The following is a 17,846-nucleotide window of genomic DNA, read 5'->3' on the forward strand; positions in this document are numbered from 1 at the left end:
TTAAGATTCCTGAGCTTAATGCAATGCCTTTAGATGAAGAATTTGTTGGCCTATAATAATATTAATAGTGATAATAAATATATTAGTTTAATTTATAATAATAATGAATATATTTGATTTTGCAAAGTGTCACACATTGTTCTATATGCTTTACATTAATTATCTTATTTCTTTAATCATCCCAATGAAGTAGGCAGTCTTATCATTATTATATTGTCTTCTTTTATAGATGTGGAACTTGAGGCACAGAGAAGTATTTGCCCAAAGAACAACTGAGTCCCCAAAATCTTGAACCCATAGCCTGTCCTCTTAACCCTTTCATTACACTGCCTTGTATATTTTAAAAGCTTTTAAAAGATTGAATGATTTTAGATTGTATTTTTCTTGAGAGAATTTTAATCCATGGGCAAAATTGTTTAAGTTACTAGAATAAAAATGAGGAATTAAGAATATGCTTAATGTTACGATTAGATAATAGTCAAGGTTTTTAGAAAGGAGACAGTCAGAACTAAGTCTTAAAAATACCTAAACGTTTTGTAATTCATTTTTAGAAATCCCTTAAATGTGAAGCTTGAGAGCACAACGCTTGAGTGCCACCACCATTTCCGTTTCCTGTGTCAGTTCTCTGGATTTTTGTCATCTGACATTCATTTCTCCACCCAATTTTCGTTTGTTAGTCTTAGACTGATCTCAAAAATCTGTCTCTACTGATGACACTTCTGTATTCTTTAATTAATTATTTTAGGAAGAAAGAGGCTAATTTCTCTCCTGTTTTGATGTGAGAATAATTGTCCATTTGCATAAACTTTGTGACCACTCCAGAAGGCAGCTCAGAATCAATCCCTTTTTGCTGTTGTTGTTGTTGGTCTTGGTCTTTTTTTCTTCTTATGATGATGAATGCTAGTTACAAGAAGAAAATTTTTTTTAATCTTTATTTTTAACAAAAAGTTGCTATATTATTTGGAATTAAATCTCATTTTATCTCAATTGGAGCAGACTTAAAGAAAGGGCGTCTCTGAATGATACTAGAAAGAATATTCCTGAGAGATTATTTAGTTCAAGGACATCTTTGTTAATTTAGAATGTAGAACTGAAAATCTGAATGTACCTTTAGCATGAATCTGAATACATATCCCAAATCTACATTCTGATATCCATTTTCCTTTCAGTGTGTACTATTTACAGTTTCCATTTGAGGACGATCAGAGATAAGCACAAAATCTTCAAAGGAAGGAATGTAGCGCTATGTGTTGTCCTCGAGTGTGCCTTTTCTCCCTGCTTTGGCCTCCAGAACATCTTCACTACTCCCAAAGTGCCTCCTGCTTTTGGAAAAACCTCACTGTGCCAAGAGCTTTGCCCATGTTTTATATGGAGAACAATTTCGCATTTTGTGATACTTAAAGCAAAAGTTTTCCAACTGATTCTTCCATTTGTTCTTCTCAGTTATTATCAACTTACAAAGATTTCTTTAAAAAGTTTCTGTGCCTAACTTGGGGGAAACTACCTTACAGAGTCGTGAGCGAGAAAGGAATAATGGATGATAGACTGTAAAGTATTTTTGTCATTGCAGCCTTTTGTCCATATGGTTTAGACAAGAGATGGCTAAACCAAGGCCTGCGGGCCAAATCCATTTTGCTAAAGAAAGTTTTATTGGAACATAGCCACACCAATTCTAGTATAGCCTGTGACTGCTTTTGTGCTACAGCAGCTGAGTTAAGGAGTCACAGCAGAGATTGAATGACCCGCAAAGACAAAAATATGTACAATCTGGGCCTTTCAGAAAAGCTTGCCAACCAAACCCCTGCTCTTCTGTGGAAGAGTTAGAGTTAAACAAATATCCCACAGTGAAGGAGGCATTTTTACCCTATGTCCCTTGACAATCACCAAACAGGAACCCCCCCTCTGCCTGCTAAGTTGTCCTCTATACTTCTCTTTCTTACTCTTCGTAGGGAGATGCAAGGCACTTATCTGAAATCTCTAACACAGCAGACAGTTCAGGTATACAGATTTTATTTTAAACTTCAGATACAGACTACATGCCAAGAGCTTCCATTGTTTTCTGGGCTTTCCTCGTCTTTCTCTTAATCCAGCCAGCAGCCCTGTCTGAGTTCCCTGACCCTTGGGGTAATTACTGTTTTTTGAATGTTTTACCTTCCTTTATGACTGAGTTCATGGCATACTCTTTGGTTGGTTGGTTCGCTTTTGCTTCTCACAAAGTGCCTTCTGACTCAGATATCAGTTCTTTGTCTTTTGGCTGATAAGCACAAGGCCAGAAGAAATTCTCTGACTGGCACTTCCTTACTTCTGTGCTGAGAACCAGCACTGGGGCACTTCTTGAGTCCCTCTTAGCTCTTTCTCCTGCATTCCTTCCCTGAATACAGTAATGATGCTGTAATTATTGCTAATATTATAATCAAATCAATACTCACTCCCTGTCAGGAACTCTGCTAAGCATCTTAAATACATGATCTTACTTAATATTAATAGCAATCCCATAATGTATCAATTATTATTACCCATCCACATGTCATTCATAAAGAAGGTAACTCCAAATTTAAGAGCTGTTCCAAAGTCAAACAGAAAATGAGGTAGCCCAATTTGACTCCAGTATGTTAGCTCATAATCCATATGTTATACTGCCTCCTACAGCTTACATACAGATCAATTATCATTACTTATGTCAAGAAGGAGTTCCCCAAATCAGTATTAATTTTAGAGGATGCAGATATTTGTTGAATATATGAACTTGATCTTAAAAGCAAACTTTAATTCCATTTTTTCTTTTCTGACAAACTTTGGGCACGTTGATAGCATCCAAGAACAGAAGCACTTCGGGATGGTATTAGAAAAGGTTATACTTGTTCAAGGTAGAAGGGAAATCTCAAGAAGTAAAATTTCTATTTAAGAATCAACTGCTTTTGTCATATAGGGTATGATCCAAATGTCTCTAACTGGTCATATGAACTTGTACCAGTCTGCAAAAGTCACCGTAAAATGTACACATTGAAACCGTTTCTATCCAAAGATAGTGAATGCATTAGATGTAATTAGCATTGCTTTATTTTCCAAGAATATTTTATTAACAAGCCTTTTGTTGTTGTTGCATGTTTTGAAAGACAGATAGGCAGACTTGCATCAAGGTTATTTAAAATTCACAGGTAGAAGAAGAACATGTAAAAATCGATGTTGGATATAGAGCACAGCAAATTTGGAAGTTGTGGTCAGCTCAGATATTATATATTTCTTGTGGCAGTGGTCACCTTTGAGCTCTTTTATAAGGACTTCTATGACATGATCTGTGTACTGTAAGGGCTTAAAAACTAAGAAGAAGAGACTGTACACATCATGTAGGATATGCATTTTACACTGTAAAAAACAGTTGCCTTTTACAAGGAGACATCATTATATCAGAACTAAAAACATTGAATTTCTTTAGTCCTTGGATGAGAGACGTTTATATTCTCCATCATTTTCACTAGTGTATTTTTATTATATACTTACCAGTCCTTTTTAAACGTATTTCAGAACACACTCTCATGATTATGGATTACTTTTTTTTTCCATCATGAACATGAACATTATTTTGGGATTGTTAAAATGCATTGTGTACACCCTGACACCTGTTGCTTTGGTGACATGCTCTGTTTGGTTTCTGTGGAATTAAACCGGCCACCAACCATACTGGTACAGAGACAAGTTGAGGGATTTCTTTTTGAGGTGTTGAGAGATTCTGTTCTCTGAAAGCAACCCTATCCTATCCCACAGCTGCCCTTACACCATAAGTCTGACAACAGCAAAAGACAATGCCAAGATCCACCCTGAACCTATCACTCTCAGGCTCCTATGTCAGGCATCAACATTTCCTTTCTGACTGGTAACAACAGCAACAGCAACAGCTACGCAGAGTGCTCTGTCAGAAGATGAAACTTTCGTTTTTATTTCTATTCTTAACAACATTTAATTAATTACTTTTAAATGATTAGAGTTAGGCAGCATTGCCTCAGATTTAAGAGCATAAACTTTGGATCCAGGTTGCCTGGGTTCAAATCCTGGTTCTAGCGCTTGTTAGCTATATGATTCTGGGTATGTTACCTTATTCTCTCTCTGCCTTAAATCTCTAATCACAAAATGGGAGTTCACAATGTAAAGCACATCAAAGAGTACCTGAGAGTCTTAGTGTTTGTTATTATCCTGTTGTTAGGTATTGATATCTTAGCTTTTGTGGATGCATTTAAAGGCCATTGAACTGGATGTTGGGATATCTCAGTTTTAGTCTCATTTCTGCAGTTAACTAACTCATATTCTTAGAAAGAGTGTGGAGCGATCATAGGTTCTAGTGATAATAGATAAGTCATTACATATTATTGCTTTTATGGTCTTCTACATAAAACAAGGGGGCTGAAGCAGCTGGAATTTAGAATCTCTTTGAAATCAAATATCCTGTAAGTCTGTGTTGTTTTATGCCAAATAATATACTCTTGGTGGATAGCTAACACTTTTATTCTAAATTTTTAATGAATAATTTGGGGCTAAACACTAAAATGGGGGAATGAATAACAGACTCACTAAAAATTAAGTTGACAAATGAGTGTTTCCAATGGGTCATTGACTTGATCTGACACTCTCTTGTACACAGAGGATTCTGAAGGGAATAAGATGCTGCCCTCAAAGAATATACAGTTGGGACAGAACGGGGGCAATTCCACAGACACATATAATAAAGTGCGTTAAGTGCTAAGAGAGGGACTCATCTGAAAGGTAAGTGCGGGATGAACTAGTTACATCCACAAGGACCCCTAACTCAGTCTTAGGAGCCCTGGAATCATCTCCCTGAAGAAATGATAGAAGCAGCACATAGAGAGGAGCAGGGGGAAAGGATGCTGCTTTCTAGGAACTTCCAGTAATGCCATGTGGGTTTCAGACAAGCGGGTGGGCTTGAGATGGGGTAGAAGGCAACCTGGGACTGTGGCAAGAGATAAGGCAGGAATAAGGTTTTTGAAGAGCTTTGCAAATGCTTTGCCCTCTGTTCTAATCAGATCATACCCAGCGACAGGCACTGTCTGTGTGTGCTCCAAGGTAGAGACAGGAAGTGTTCATGAGCAGATGTAGTTGATGCCTCAGAAACTCACTTCTCAGACATTTTGGTACTTTCAAGAACAACTGTCTTCCTTTCCTTCTCAATATGTGTAAAACATAGCTAAATGCTCTCCCCAGAAGTGTTGAAAGGACAAAATCTACTTTCAGTGTCTCTGAGTGAATGGCGTATTCATTTTCACACCCTTGCATAAATCTGAGGAAGGTTATTTTATTTTATAATATTTGCAAACTGGAGATTAAAGCCTTAGGATTCAAGATAAATAACAATAAATGGGATCTTAAGACAGTTCTCTCCTTTTTCCTCAGAAAAGGGATCAAAACCGTATGTATATGATCTTAATACCTTCATTTCATGTAATTCTTACAAAGTTATAAAGCAGATATGATTATTTCTCCTTTTGTACTTTAGCAAACTGTGGGTAACAAAGGCAACTGGTTCAAGTTCACACAGCCAATAAAATGGTAGAGCTGGAATTTGAACCTAGGTTTGCATCTTCCCTTCTCTTCTCTTCTCGTCTCGTCTCGTCTAGTCTCTCCTCTCCTCTCTTCTCCTCTCCTCTCCTTCCCTTCCCCCTGCTCCCTTCCCTCCCTCCCCTCTCCCTCCTCCTCCCCTCCCCCCTTCTCTTCTCTTCTCTTCTCTTCTCTTCTCTTCTCTTCTCTTCTCTTCTCTTCCCTTCCCTTCCCTTCCCTTCCCTTCCCTTCCCTTCCCTTCCCTTCCCTTCCCTTCCCTTCCCTTCCTTCTCTTCTCTTCTCTTCTTCTTTTCTTTTCTTTTTTCTTTTCTTTTCTCTTCTTGAGGTGGAGTCTTGCTCTGTCACCCAGGCTGGAGGGCACTGGCATGATTTCAGCTCACTCCAACCTCCGCCTTCTGGTTTCAAGTGATTATCCTGCCCCAGCCTCCTGAGTAGCTGGGATTACAGGCGTGCACCACCATACTTGGCTTTTTTTTTTTTTTTCTGTATTTTTAGTAGAGATGGAATTTCACCATGTTGGCCAAGCTGGTTTTGAACTCCTGACCTCAGGTGATCCACCTGCCTTGGACTTCCAAAGTGCTGGGATTACAGGAGTGAGCCACAGCTCCTGACCTTTCTTTCTTTTCTCCTCCCCTCCTGTCACACATTCCTCCCCAGACATTTTTCTTAACTATACGCAAAGTAACATACTAAAGATGGACATAGAATGGACATACAAAAATTTTGTCCTAAAAACCAAACACCACGTGTTCTCACTCATAGGTGGGAATTGAATGATGAGAACACTTGGACACAGGAAGGAGAACATCACACACCAGGGCCTGTCATGGGGTAGGGGGAAGGGGGAGGGATAGCATTAGAAGATATACCTAATGTAAATGATGAGTTAATGGGTGCAGCACACCAACGTGGCACATGTCTACATATGTAACAAACCTGCACATTGTGCACATGTACCCTACAACTTAAAGTATAATAATAATAAAATTGTCCTAAAATGAACATGCACAATGTCTAATGTTTAGTTGATAGTTGTAGAATTAAAGTGATAAAAGAATGCCCATATTTACAAATTTAGGGGAACCTGAGAGAAGATGTAGTTTTTTTAAAAACTGGAAAAAAATCAAGGCTAAGTAATTTGTTCTCATTTTTTAGCATTTTTAAATGCTAAGCATTTTTCATTCAATACAGTGGAGGAATAGAATCTTATTGTTAGAAATGTTGCACAGGGAGTGGCCAGAACTGGCACAGACTGTAGCCTTGGTGACTCTCCCAAACATAGGACACTGTAGGATGAAACCAGAGTGTGTGATCTCCAGTCACTAGACATTGCCTGCTTGTGAATATTCTTCCAGTCTTTCTCCCTTAAGGGCAAAGCATCGTCCATTCCTATTTGGGAGTGAGGCTTGAGTTTCACCTTGAAAATGCAGCAATTTGCGCCGCTATGCTGTATGCCTCTTATATACTACATTTATGATTGTCAGAATTTAATCTTATAGAATGCTAAAGAATCAACTAGCAAAAGATCTTGTCTATACCTTCCTGTTCCCCACCTCATTTTTTATGGGGTAGAGAGACAGTTCAGAGGCAAAGAGTATGAGACTTGGGCACACTCCTGTGTGTGAAATTGCTTTGATAAGAGTCAGCTCTAACTATTAACTTGATGTGATGCTTCTCTCCTCCCGCTTCAGTATGCCACAACCTCACCTGGCAGGTGGTCTGGGGTCCCATTAGTAGAGTGATACTACCCATTTCTTGTAGTATTTTTGGAAATCCTCTTTTAGAGCCTGAAACAGAGTCTCACAATAGCTTCAGTGATGGCAAATCATTGACCTTTAAGGGTAGACTTAAAATTTAGTAATGAACAAAAATCATCTGGCTTGATGTCAAAATGGAAAGGGCAATACGTTTGGGTGAAAGTGAGATATAATATAGTGCCTCCCAATCCCTGTTTATACCTTGTAAAGTGGCTCTGGTGGCAGTTCTAAAGGAAGCACCAAAAAGTATTTGATGGAATCCCTTGAGAACAGATGTAGTGTTCCTACATAACTTATTTGAAGTCGAACTGTTGATGCATTCTTTGAAAAACATATAACTCCCTTAACTTACGTGTTCATTGATGTAATTATGACTTTTAAAAAGTTATGTATATAGAATAAATTACTATTCCATAATATGAATCTCAGCTATAGATAGTATTTTCTTTTTCAGGTGGAAATGAGCACAGAATAGCTAGAAACAAACCATTGAAAACAAGAAAGAAAAACAAAGAAAAAAAGGAAAGTTGGATCACTGTAAAAATGGAAAAACCTTTGCTACTATACAATAAAGACAGAGTTTTCTTTCTTTCTTACTTGTTTATGTTTTAGGGCATTTAAAACAAAAATACTACAGATTATTGCCTGCAAGATTTCAGTGCTCTGTAATTGTGTACTGAGGCAAATCCCATTATTTTTAAATCACTTAATGTTGAAAAACAATTGAATAAACCCCACTTGGAGTGCCCTGTGGGTCATTGCAAGCTATTTGGTTCTGTTAATAAAATTAAAACAATTGCGAGAAATATACAGATGCTTTCAAATCGGCTTTACAATTGTGATGTCTATGTATGAAAAAGAGGACATGTCTTAGGAACTACATAAATCCAAATGTATCATTACCATGTGGGAGTGATGTGATTCAGGAATAAAGATTTGACATATATTTTTATTTTGAGATGCCATGCTAATTTACATCATTCAGCCCTTTCACTGCCAAACTGTAAAAGTCCATTAAGTGACTGAAAGGAATATACAAATTATCCACTGGCACTCCAGGCTGGAGTTTTACATACACCCTGTTATTCTCTCCGCCAGCTAGCTGCAAGATTCTATTAAGCAGTAAGTGAGAAAATTATATTGCCTGCAAACTAATTGTACAAAAGACTCTGAAATAAGTAATCAGAGCCCGGGACTTTCTGAAAAGCCGCCAGGAGATATTATAAATTGCTCTATCATTCTTGTCAGCCTGGTTTAAAAATCCAGAGCTTCCATGTTGATTTGGTTCCCTCTGAAGCAGAGCACACTTCCCTAGCTATTGACAAAACTGGGAAAATTCCAGTCGTGTCATCAGTAGCTGCCCAATTCAGTCCCTGGTGCCATCTAACAAATGTGTCCCAGAAAATAGCAAGCTATAATCCAAGAAAACTCCGTGTCTGAAATGAAAATCCTATGCTGTGAACAATAACTTCTGCATCCTCCTGAGTGAATATCCAGTGTTCACATTCCAGGTGCCCATAGTTGCTACTGGAAATATTTTTGTCTAGTTTCCACCTTTAGAGAATGGAAGGAAAACAAGTGCCCCGTAGAGATCATATGGTCTACTGGGAGTAATGTCTTTGAACCATTACCAAAATAGATGTAACATCGTTACCCAGGTGCTTGGGGCAGCACATTTTTAGGATAAAATCCTTTCTTTATTGAATAGAAAAAGCACCAGGGAAGGTTTTTCAAGGGCACAATTTCTGTAGACTCTAACATGGATCAAAGATTTTGTTGGGTGGGTGATCATAGCCAACAACAATGAACTGAGTAACTCAATGGGAGGGCTTGGAAATTAGAGAGGTTTTCCTCCAGCAAATAAGTTATTTACAATGATGTTGACTTGTTTTTCAAGATATAAACCAGAGTCACTTAGTGAAATCAAGGTTATCCATATGTGTCAAGGCAACTTTATTGAAAAAAATATTTGTGAAAGGGACCCAGTTAATCAGAAACAATTTCTATACACTTCAGCTGAAAATATATCGTTTGTGAAGACACTAGGACCACTATGTCTTCCATTCATTCATGGTGAAATTTTTACACATATATTGTATTTGCTGTCGCTCTGGGAAGAGTCCTTTACCTCCTTCACCCCAACGTAGTCATTTCTTTACTTTTCATGGCATAGTTCAAGCATTTGCTCCTAGTGAAGAATTTGCTGATCTTCCCAAGCATAATCCCTGTGTCTGTGGGAATGTATGTACTTACCAGTATGCCAGTACTGCATCCTGAACCATGACACCATCCACTAAACTGCATTGTTTGTTTATACGTCTTGTCTCCTCTTGGTGGACTCCTTAATATCAGGAACCACCTCTCTCTATCCCAAACCAGCCGTAATACAAAACTCCTGGCTCATCGATTAGCACTGAGGATTCAACAAGGAATAACGCAGAGGTCCTACTTCAACACTTCATTCTAACACACTAGGAAAACCTCCCCTGCTTTTACATTTCTTATTATCATTGAAGAATTATAGAATGTAATGGATAAAAAGGAGACCAGAGTCCTTTAAATGTGATCTAAAACTCTCATATCGTTATTTGACAGATTCCCTTCTGCCTTTTGAAGAGATTTAAAATCTTTACATAATTATTCCTAGATGAGTCATTCATAGATTTAGCTACTATTATTGAATCAATCCTAAATATTTTCTCCAATGTAGCTCCAATTCTGAGAGCACTCATTTTGTCAATACCAATAAGAATTATATAGTAAGATAAAAATTATATAACTCATTTAGCACCATCTATCTGTATTATTTTATTTTTCTTTTATTTTTATTCTATTCATATCAGTATGGATTTTTATTTCCCATATAATATAATTTCCTTTATGATTTCCTCTTTTATTCACACTTCACTCCTCAGAAGCTTTTGTAATTTTTTTTGGCATAATCTTTCCCCTTTTGCTATACTTTTTTCCATTTTTGTCAAAGCTACTGTTCACAATTTTGAAAAATTAACTAGACTTTTTTTTTTTTTTTTTTTTTTTTTTTTTTTTTGAGACAGAGTTTCGCTCTTGTTGCCCAGGCTGGAGTGCAATGGCTCACTGCAACCTCCATCTCCTGGGTTCAAGCGATTCGCCTGCCTCAGCCTCCCACGTAGCTGGGATTACAGGCATGCACCACCACACCTGGCCTCCCAAAGTGTTGGAATTACAGGCGTGAGCCACTGTGCCCAGCTTGGATGGTTTTTATACTGCATAAAAAATGTCCATTGTCCTCTAGTGTCTTACCATCCAATGGGTAATATGTGTGTGAAAGGTATAACAAAATATGGTCTGTCTGGATATGATGAGAGTACCTGAAAAGATATGAAAACCAAGAAATCATATTCTGGGATAGTCAGAGAAGTTTTCATGAAAGATTGGAATGGAGTTGGGCTTGAACAAGGAGCCTTGGAAATATTTTAAGTAGAAAAAGTGGCAAAGATAGATAATTCTCAGAGGAAAGTTTGAAGGACACTTACCAAAAAATGAATAAATCAAATTGGCTGCCTCAAAAAGTTCATGTCAGGTAACAATTGCAATATTGCTGAAAAAGTAAATGAAAGGCTGGGAGAAGACCCTGTTTGTAAGCCTTACGGTTTATATTTCATCCAGAAAGGCAAATAATTCTATTGATTTTTTGAAATCAGCGTAATGACATGATCAAAGCAGTCCTGGGGAGAGGAAGATGACAGCGGTATGCCGCGTGGATTAGAGTGGGTCAGGATGGAGGCAAAAAGCCCAGGGAGGGGATAACTGCCATAGTCCAGGTGTGAGCTCACACATGCCTGATGTGCATTCTTGTCAGAAGTTTGTTGATATGAAGGATGGGGATACAGTTTTCAAAGAGGAAGTGGAACAGGTTTGAAAAGAATGATGATTATGTTTGTGGCAGTGGATCATCCTGGTAGAAGTTTTTAGCACTGGGTTAAAGGTGGGTAGGACTAGCACTCATACCTTGATAAGGGAAGTGATGAAAGTGTTACTTCATACTGACTTTTCAGGCAGAAAAAAGGAAAAGAATGCTGTTTGGCAAACTTTTTTTTTTCTCTTTTTTTCTGTTCCTTTTAACCAGTCACTGTTCAGTCCTTCCTAAGACAGCAAAGACCTGTTTCTTTTTAAGTAAGTATAGGGGGAGCCGTATAGTTTGGAAGGATCTCGTAGTCGAATACTAATTAACCTGTAGAAAGTTACTAGCAAAACTCTTTTGATGCAAAATAAATATTCAGAAATGGTTAAAGAAACTCTGCAGTGAAGAATGTTTCATCTAAAGTTCAGATTATAAATACTTTTATTCTTAACTGTGACCCAGCCACTCTGGTTTCTTTGACTTATCCTTGGTTTTCTAAGAGTATAGCATCAGTAATATCTCCAAGGAAGGTGATGGTATATACTTCTGTTGATGCAATTAATATTACTCTTATTATTTAACCTCCTGTTAAAAAGTAGTTGCTTTTATTATTATAAATGCCCTGAATTAGAATGCTAATTTAGGCAATTTTGATAGGCTATCTGAAATTATAATGTGTTTCTTTCAAGTCATGCATACTTAACCAGTTTTCAGTAGTTATAAGTGGTTAGGTATTACCTCCTGTTGAATTAGCAGTTGCTGAGTAGTTGAGTCTTTGTACTACCCTGCAATCCACTAATGTGATATTTAATGAGGAGACATCAGTCTGAAGAAAGGTAGTCAATATAAATCAGTGTTTACAAAGTGTGATTAACTCTGAAATATTTCATCAATGCTGTGGTCCCAGGCAGACTCTATGCTAATTACTAGAATCTGCGCATGTTTCAGGGGACTTGGATGGACCCTGAGTATTGCAAACATGGAGCAGCAAAATTGCAATTATGCTTGGACCGTCGCTGATGACAATTTATGCATTTGGTGTGATGACCTCCCCCTTCCCAAGAGGGCAATAAACAGAATGCATTTTCATTAAGATACTAATGCACTTAATCACAAGGGGAAAGGGTTAGGAAGTAACGAAAGACCTTCAAGCACTATGTGACAGAGCTGATAGGGGAGAAAAGCTTTATTTTAAAGGCAGCTTCTTTACAAAGCTGTAGGCAGCCCCAGAGCACATCCCACACACTGCCATTGGTACTAATTGAAAAAAAAAAAATTTAGTTTGGATCTTCTTCTGGTTTCTTAGTTACCATTTTAAATATGTAGGTACTACCATAAGTGATACAAAGTCTAATATTAAAAATATATAATTTCGTAGCAATTTATTCTTTGGTCTAACATCAGGGAACTTCAGTGTTTGGAATTAATTATGCAAATTTTGTAACACATATCATGATGATGATGATGATGATGATAATGATGATGACCATCATCTTCATTATCATCGCCATCATCAGGAAGCATTTACCAAGCACAGAATTGTGTTGTAAGGCTCTGGTAAGTGCTAGAGCAACAACTATGTAATTTCTGTCCCTACCCTCTAGGAGCTTACTATAACATCCCAGATTTGTTTACATACCATTTTCCACAGTGAAGTTTATATTGTTCAATGTCAGAAAGACAAGAAGCCTGATGCACCAAAGTATTAGGAAACAGAATAAATCCAGGATTGGCAATCCAAGAATCTGGTTTTGATATTTGTGTTTTCATGAACATACTCTATTTTGAAATTTCTTTTGGATCACAAGATTCTGGAAGACTCTTCCTTTGCATGGGTGGACTCAGCATAATGTTTTGAAGGCTAATTTTAAAGTTCATCTATTGAAGCATTTTGCCATGTGTGTTCTCCTTGCCCCACGTATCTTTTGTGATTATAGCAGAACATCTAGCTTGGTATTTGTGAGATTTCTGTTGAGTCTCATGTGACATTTTTCGGGGTGGGGGAGTAAGAATAATAGAGTTGACATTGCCTTTGGGATGCTAATGTTTTCTGGATCTTGCAAATCTGACAACTTTTCTTCAAACTTGTGTCATAGGCAATATAGAATACAGCTGCCCTGCCACGAATGAATGTGAAATCACAAAGCGCAGACGTAAATCCTGCCAGGCTTGCCGCTTCATGAAGTGTTTAAAAGTGGGCATGCTGAAAGAAGGTAAGGCTCTTTTCTAGTGCCCCTGAGCTTTTGATTTTGGTGTGGGGATGGGAGGCAAAAAATTCCACCAATTTTAGAGAAACCAGAAAAAGATGAGGTTAACAGTAAGTACCCTGACTCTGATGGCAGAATACTCCTTTATACCTGGACTTTCTGATAACTTATGGCTAACCACTTGACATTGACAGGACGGGACAAGGTAGGAGAAGCAGATGTACAGCCAAACACACCAGGTATGCTTGACCGTAGTGCTTTTTTCTTCTTTACAATTTGCAGAAAGCAAAGGATAAAGACAAACCAAGAGGCTACTGCCATTGAATTTTTGGTTTTCTTCTCATTACTGGGTTTACAGAGAGTGTTTTTTTTTTTTTTTTTGTTTTTTTTTTTAATTAATCTTGGATTTAAAGCACTCTTTATTCTTTCCCAACCTTATCTTTTAGAGTTTATTTTCTATTACAAATGGCTTGAAATATGATATTAAAATTGCTTTCTATTTGCTTTCAGTTGGGGATAACAACAACAAACATAAAATAGTAACAGGGACGTGTATTCTGTGCTAAACAAATTGCTTAAGCTCACACAGTTTATAATTGGTGGAGCCAGGAACTGAGCCCATTGATTCTAGATGCCGCTCAACTATTCCACACATGTCAAAGGTCCTGAAATATTTGTATATTTCAGCATTTCTAGCGAAACTCACATGTTAGCTTGGAGATGGATAAAATGTTTTCTTTACTTTGTGAGGCCTGTGATTCAGTTTTTGTTCTTTTACGCATTGCTGTACTTGTGTGTGTGTTTGTAAATGTGCATTTTTACATGCTGCATTTAGAATTTTCTGTTTCCTTTTCTTCAGAAAATTCACCAGGTTTGAAATGAACACAGTTTTATAAAGTAACACAATGAAATGTTGGTAATTAATGTTTGAACAGAAAATTAGATTCATTAAATATTTAAATGTATAACTTCTGTTGCATCACAGAACTATGCTTTGTTTCTGGGGCTTGTCCTATTATTATATTTTGTTCTTACTGGAGATCCCCTATTTTTCTAGTCCATCGCCTTAACCACTCGGCCACGACTACTGGCGGTGAGATCCCCTATTTTTTAACTTTTAAATCCAAATAGGCTCACATATTAATTCACCAACAGTGAATCAGAGTGTAAATGAGTGAGTGCCGTCACGTGGTGTCATAATTTTTCCTGATTTGTTCTTCTTTCAAGATTTTTACTGTGAACAATATTATAGGAAGATGAGTGGATCAGATTATGTTTGGATATATGGAATTCACATCGTATTTCTCTGACTTTTACTTATCAAATAGGAACAAAGAAGACCCTCTTAAATTCTTCTAGTCTTCAACTTTGCTCTTCCCTTGAGAAAGAGCTATAAACAAAGAAGTGTATAATGTTATGATAAAGTTTTACAAAAAGATGACCAAGATACATTACTAAGTAAATAATATATAAGAACAAGTTTTTTAATAGTATGATTCATTATATATATGTGTGTGTGTGTATGGGAATGTGTGTGTGTATACACATATATATATATGTATGTAGAGAGAGATGGAAAGGAGAATGGCTGGCAGACATTGTACACACTGTGATGGATATACACATGTGTATACATGGAGAAGTAGAAGGAAGGAAGGATACCTAAAGGTTGGTAACAGTGTCACATTGGTGAATGAAAATGAGGATGGGGGTACTTTTTACGGTATAGCCTTTGACCCTTTTAGGATTTTTCAGAGTTAACATGTTTTATGTTTGTAATCCATTTGCTGAATATGTACTAAGGTCTTCCCATATTCCAGGCACTATTCCAGGCTCCAGTGATATGACAGTGGAAAAGACAGATTAGGTGGTTCTTGCTAGAGAAAACTTACGTGAAGTTGCCAGAAGGACAATTTTGATAAAGGAAAACATATAATTAAAACAACCACCACCCAACCCACATGACAGAGTTTTTCTTTCAGTTAGGATGATGGTGGTAGCTTACGTTTGTGAAGTGGAGTCCTTTATCTTAACCATTGCTTTAACCCCTATAGCAGAGTAACAAACAAAACATATTTCTGAAAGTTAGTGATCAGTGATTGACAGTCAATTTCTGGCCTTAATTATATTTATGTTGCCACTTAGTTTCGTTGTAGAGACTCAAACTAAACTTATGCTCAATCAAAAAGACTTAATTAAGAGTGATTTCAAATCCTTGAAAGTTGAGGAATGATTATTTTTCAAAAGCAAATCCATTTTTAAGAAGTTCTAAAATTAATACAAGAATGAACAGTTTGTATTGATGTGGTATTGATCTAGATTTAGGTTTTATTTTGAAATACTGAATTACATGGAGACACTTCTCGAATTCTAGGAATATGTAATTTTTTATTAGCTTGATTTACTGCTATAATTTACACACCATTTGTTTTTCCAGGTTTAAAGAAGATATTTTTCCTTAAATATTTTTTTCCATTGTGATTTCTAGCAGGAACAATCCTGAAGGGCAGTAAGAGTGAATGAAGAGGTGTGAACTGTGTTTAATTAAACATTGTTGATGAAAGTGAATGGGACAGTGCTTATCTATAATTCACACCTCTTCAATTGCTGTTATCAAGCAAGTATCTGTTTTCTAGGGAATTGCTGCTGTTGCTGATATACTCAAATAATAATTTATTTTCCTTTACTTCTTAATGCCCACTTCGATGGCAAAATATCAGTTCTTTAACACCTCCCCCCACCTCCCACAACCACCAAATCAAAAGGATGGGATGGTTATGAGTAAATATGGAATATTGTTTTTCTTCTGTACTTAAAAAATGCAGTGAAATATTGCACGGTACCCTGCATATAAATGCACAATTATGTTTGGCCATCTCCTTGGTTCAAGACTTGCTTTCTAAGCCTAGAGAGAATAATACTGTCTTAAATGTATCTTTATGGATGGAGAGGGATTTCAGTCCCATGCAGTATGTCAGAGATCATGATGTAGTAAATCTATTCAAATGTAAACCTGTTCAATTCAATTACCAGTCCATAATAAAATTTGCTGCTACAACCCCCGTGTTGACCACAGCAGTCCATACAGGCTGATGGCACAGCAGGTCTGGAAATTGACAGACAAAATCTATTTAAACAAAAAACAACATTAGTTCTAGAATCTGGAATGAAATCAGATTTCAACAGCTTTGATGGGAACTTTCTCTCCTTTAACAGGTATTTTTATTCAACTAGCCAAATCCATTGTAGATAAAGTGTGACCTGAAGGAAATGAGGTTTTCATTAAAAGGGTAGTTTATAGAAAAATGAGAATTATACTGTTTTTCAAATAATAATCTTTAGCTCTATTGACTGGCATTTCTATTAATTATGGCATCTCACTTTGAGAAGATATCTGAGCGTTGGTGGGAGTGTGAAGGAGAAAGTGATGGCTTAGTAGGTAAACAACTCCAGTTTCATCACATTGTACGTAATTAAAATTCTTATAAGATATGCTTTCTCATTAGCAAGCAATGGAATTATATTTGAATACACTACATTTGATTTTAATGTTAGAATTTTTCAAAAAAATTGTACCAGTTGAAGAAAAGGAAAATGTGTTGTCTTAGAGAAAGCAACAAAATGCTGCAATACAACAAAACTTTGAGAAGTACAGTAAAACAAATGATAATTTGTTGAAATCCAAGTAGTGGCACCATTCAGCATCCTGAAAAATCCTCTTTGTCTTTCTCTCTCCTCTACTTAGCTGGTAAGTGTCACAAATGATGGGCCAGCATTATTTTTTTCTGTCATTATACCATACTGTATGTCAGAGAAAGCCCATCTATTACATGATATCTGGTCTCAACATTCCCTTTTCATTTTTTTCAGGTATTGCTTATTTGAAGGAAAATAACAAGAACTAATCAAGGTGCACCTATAAATCTGGTCAAGATTTATTTTTATTTTGATCTCTCTCCTTGGTTATTTAAAGGCTATTGCAGGACATACTAGCTCAGTTTGCTTTCTGTCAGTAGCAAACAGAGACATTTTATGAAAGCAATAATCATTTTATTTAGGTATAGAATTCACTGATCAAAGGATTAAAGGCTGTTTTGATGTTTATTGGCACGATGGCTTTCACCCTGGCAGCTCAAATATTTTTCTTTTACTCTTGCAGGTGAGCAAAAGTCTCACATTCACTCACATTATATTCTTTAGCCAGGCCAGCCTGCATGCCAAAGTGTAGATGAAATGAGGCAACTTAGAGGACCAGTTTTGTTATTTCATGCCAGAAAAGTGTGCTTTTACTTTTGCCTTAAAAAAATATTACTTAACTTTTCTAATCTCCTATTTTGTCATCTGTAAAATGATGGCACCACTAATAGTATTTGAAAACAAATTGTTGTAAATATCCGATGAGATATTGCAGGTTGAGAGCTTAACATACTA

General features: G+C 36.8%; 1 protein-coding gene across 12 annotated transcripts in view; it reads left to right on the top strand.

Moving 5' to 3' along the window:
- ESRRG (estrogen related receptor gamma) overlaps positions 1-17,846 on the top strand; it is a 643,046-nt gene that overhangs the window by 477,046 nt on the left and 148,154 nt on the right. For all 12 annotated transcript variants that reach the window (XM_050780447.1, XM_050780458.1, XM_050780479.1 and 9 more), the window contains one exon: positions 13,305-13,421. In XM_050780447.1, coding sequence (XP_050636404.1) covers positions 13,305-13,421 — 117 coding nt within the window. The remainder of the gene's footprint in view (positions 1-13,304; positions 13,422-17,846) is intronic.

This window comes from Macaca thibetana, chromosome 1 (assembly GCF_024542745.1).
Source record: "Macaca thibetana thibetana isolate TM-01 chromosome 1, ASM2454274v1, whole genome shotgun sequence".
NCBI lineage: Eukaryota > Metazoa > Chordata > Mammalia > Primates > Cercopithecidae > Macaca > Macaca thibetana.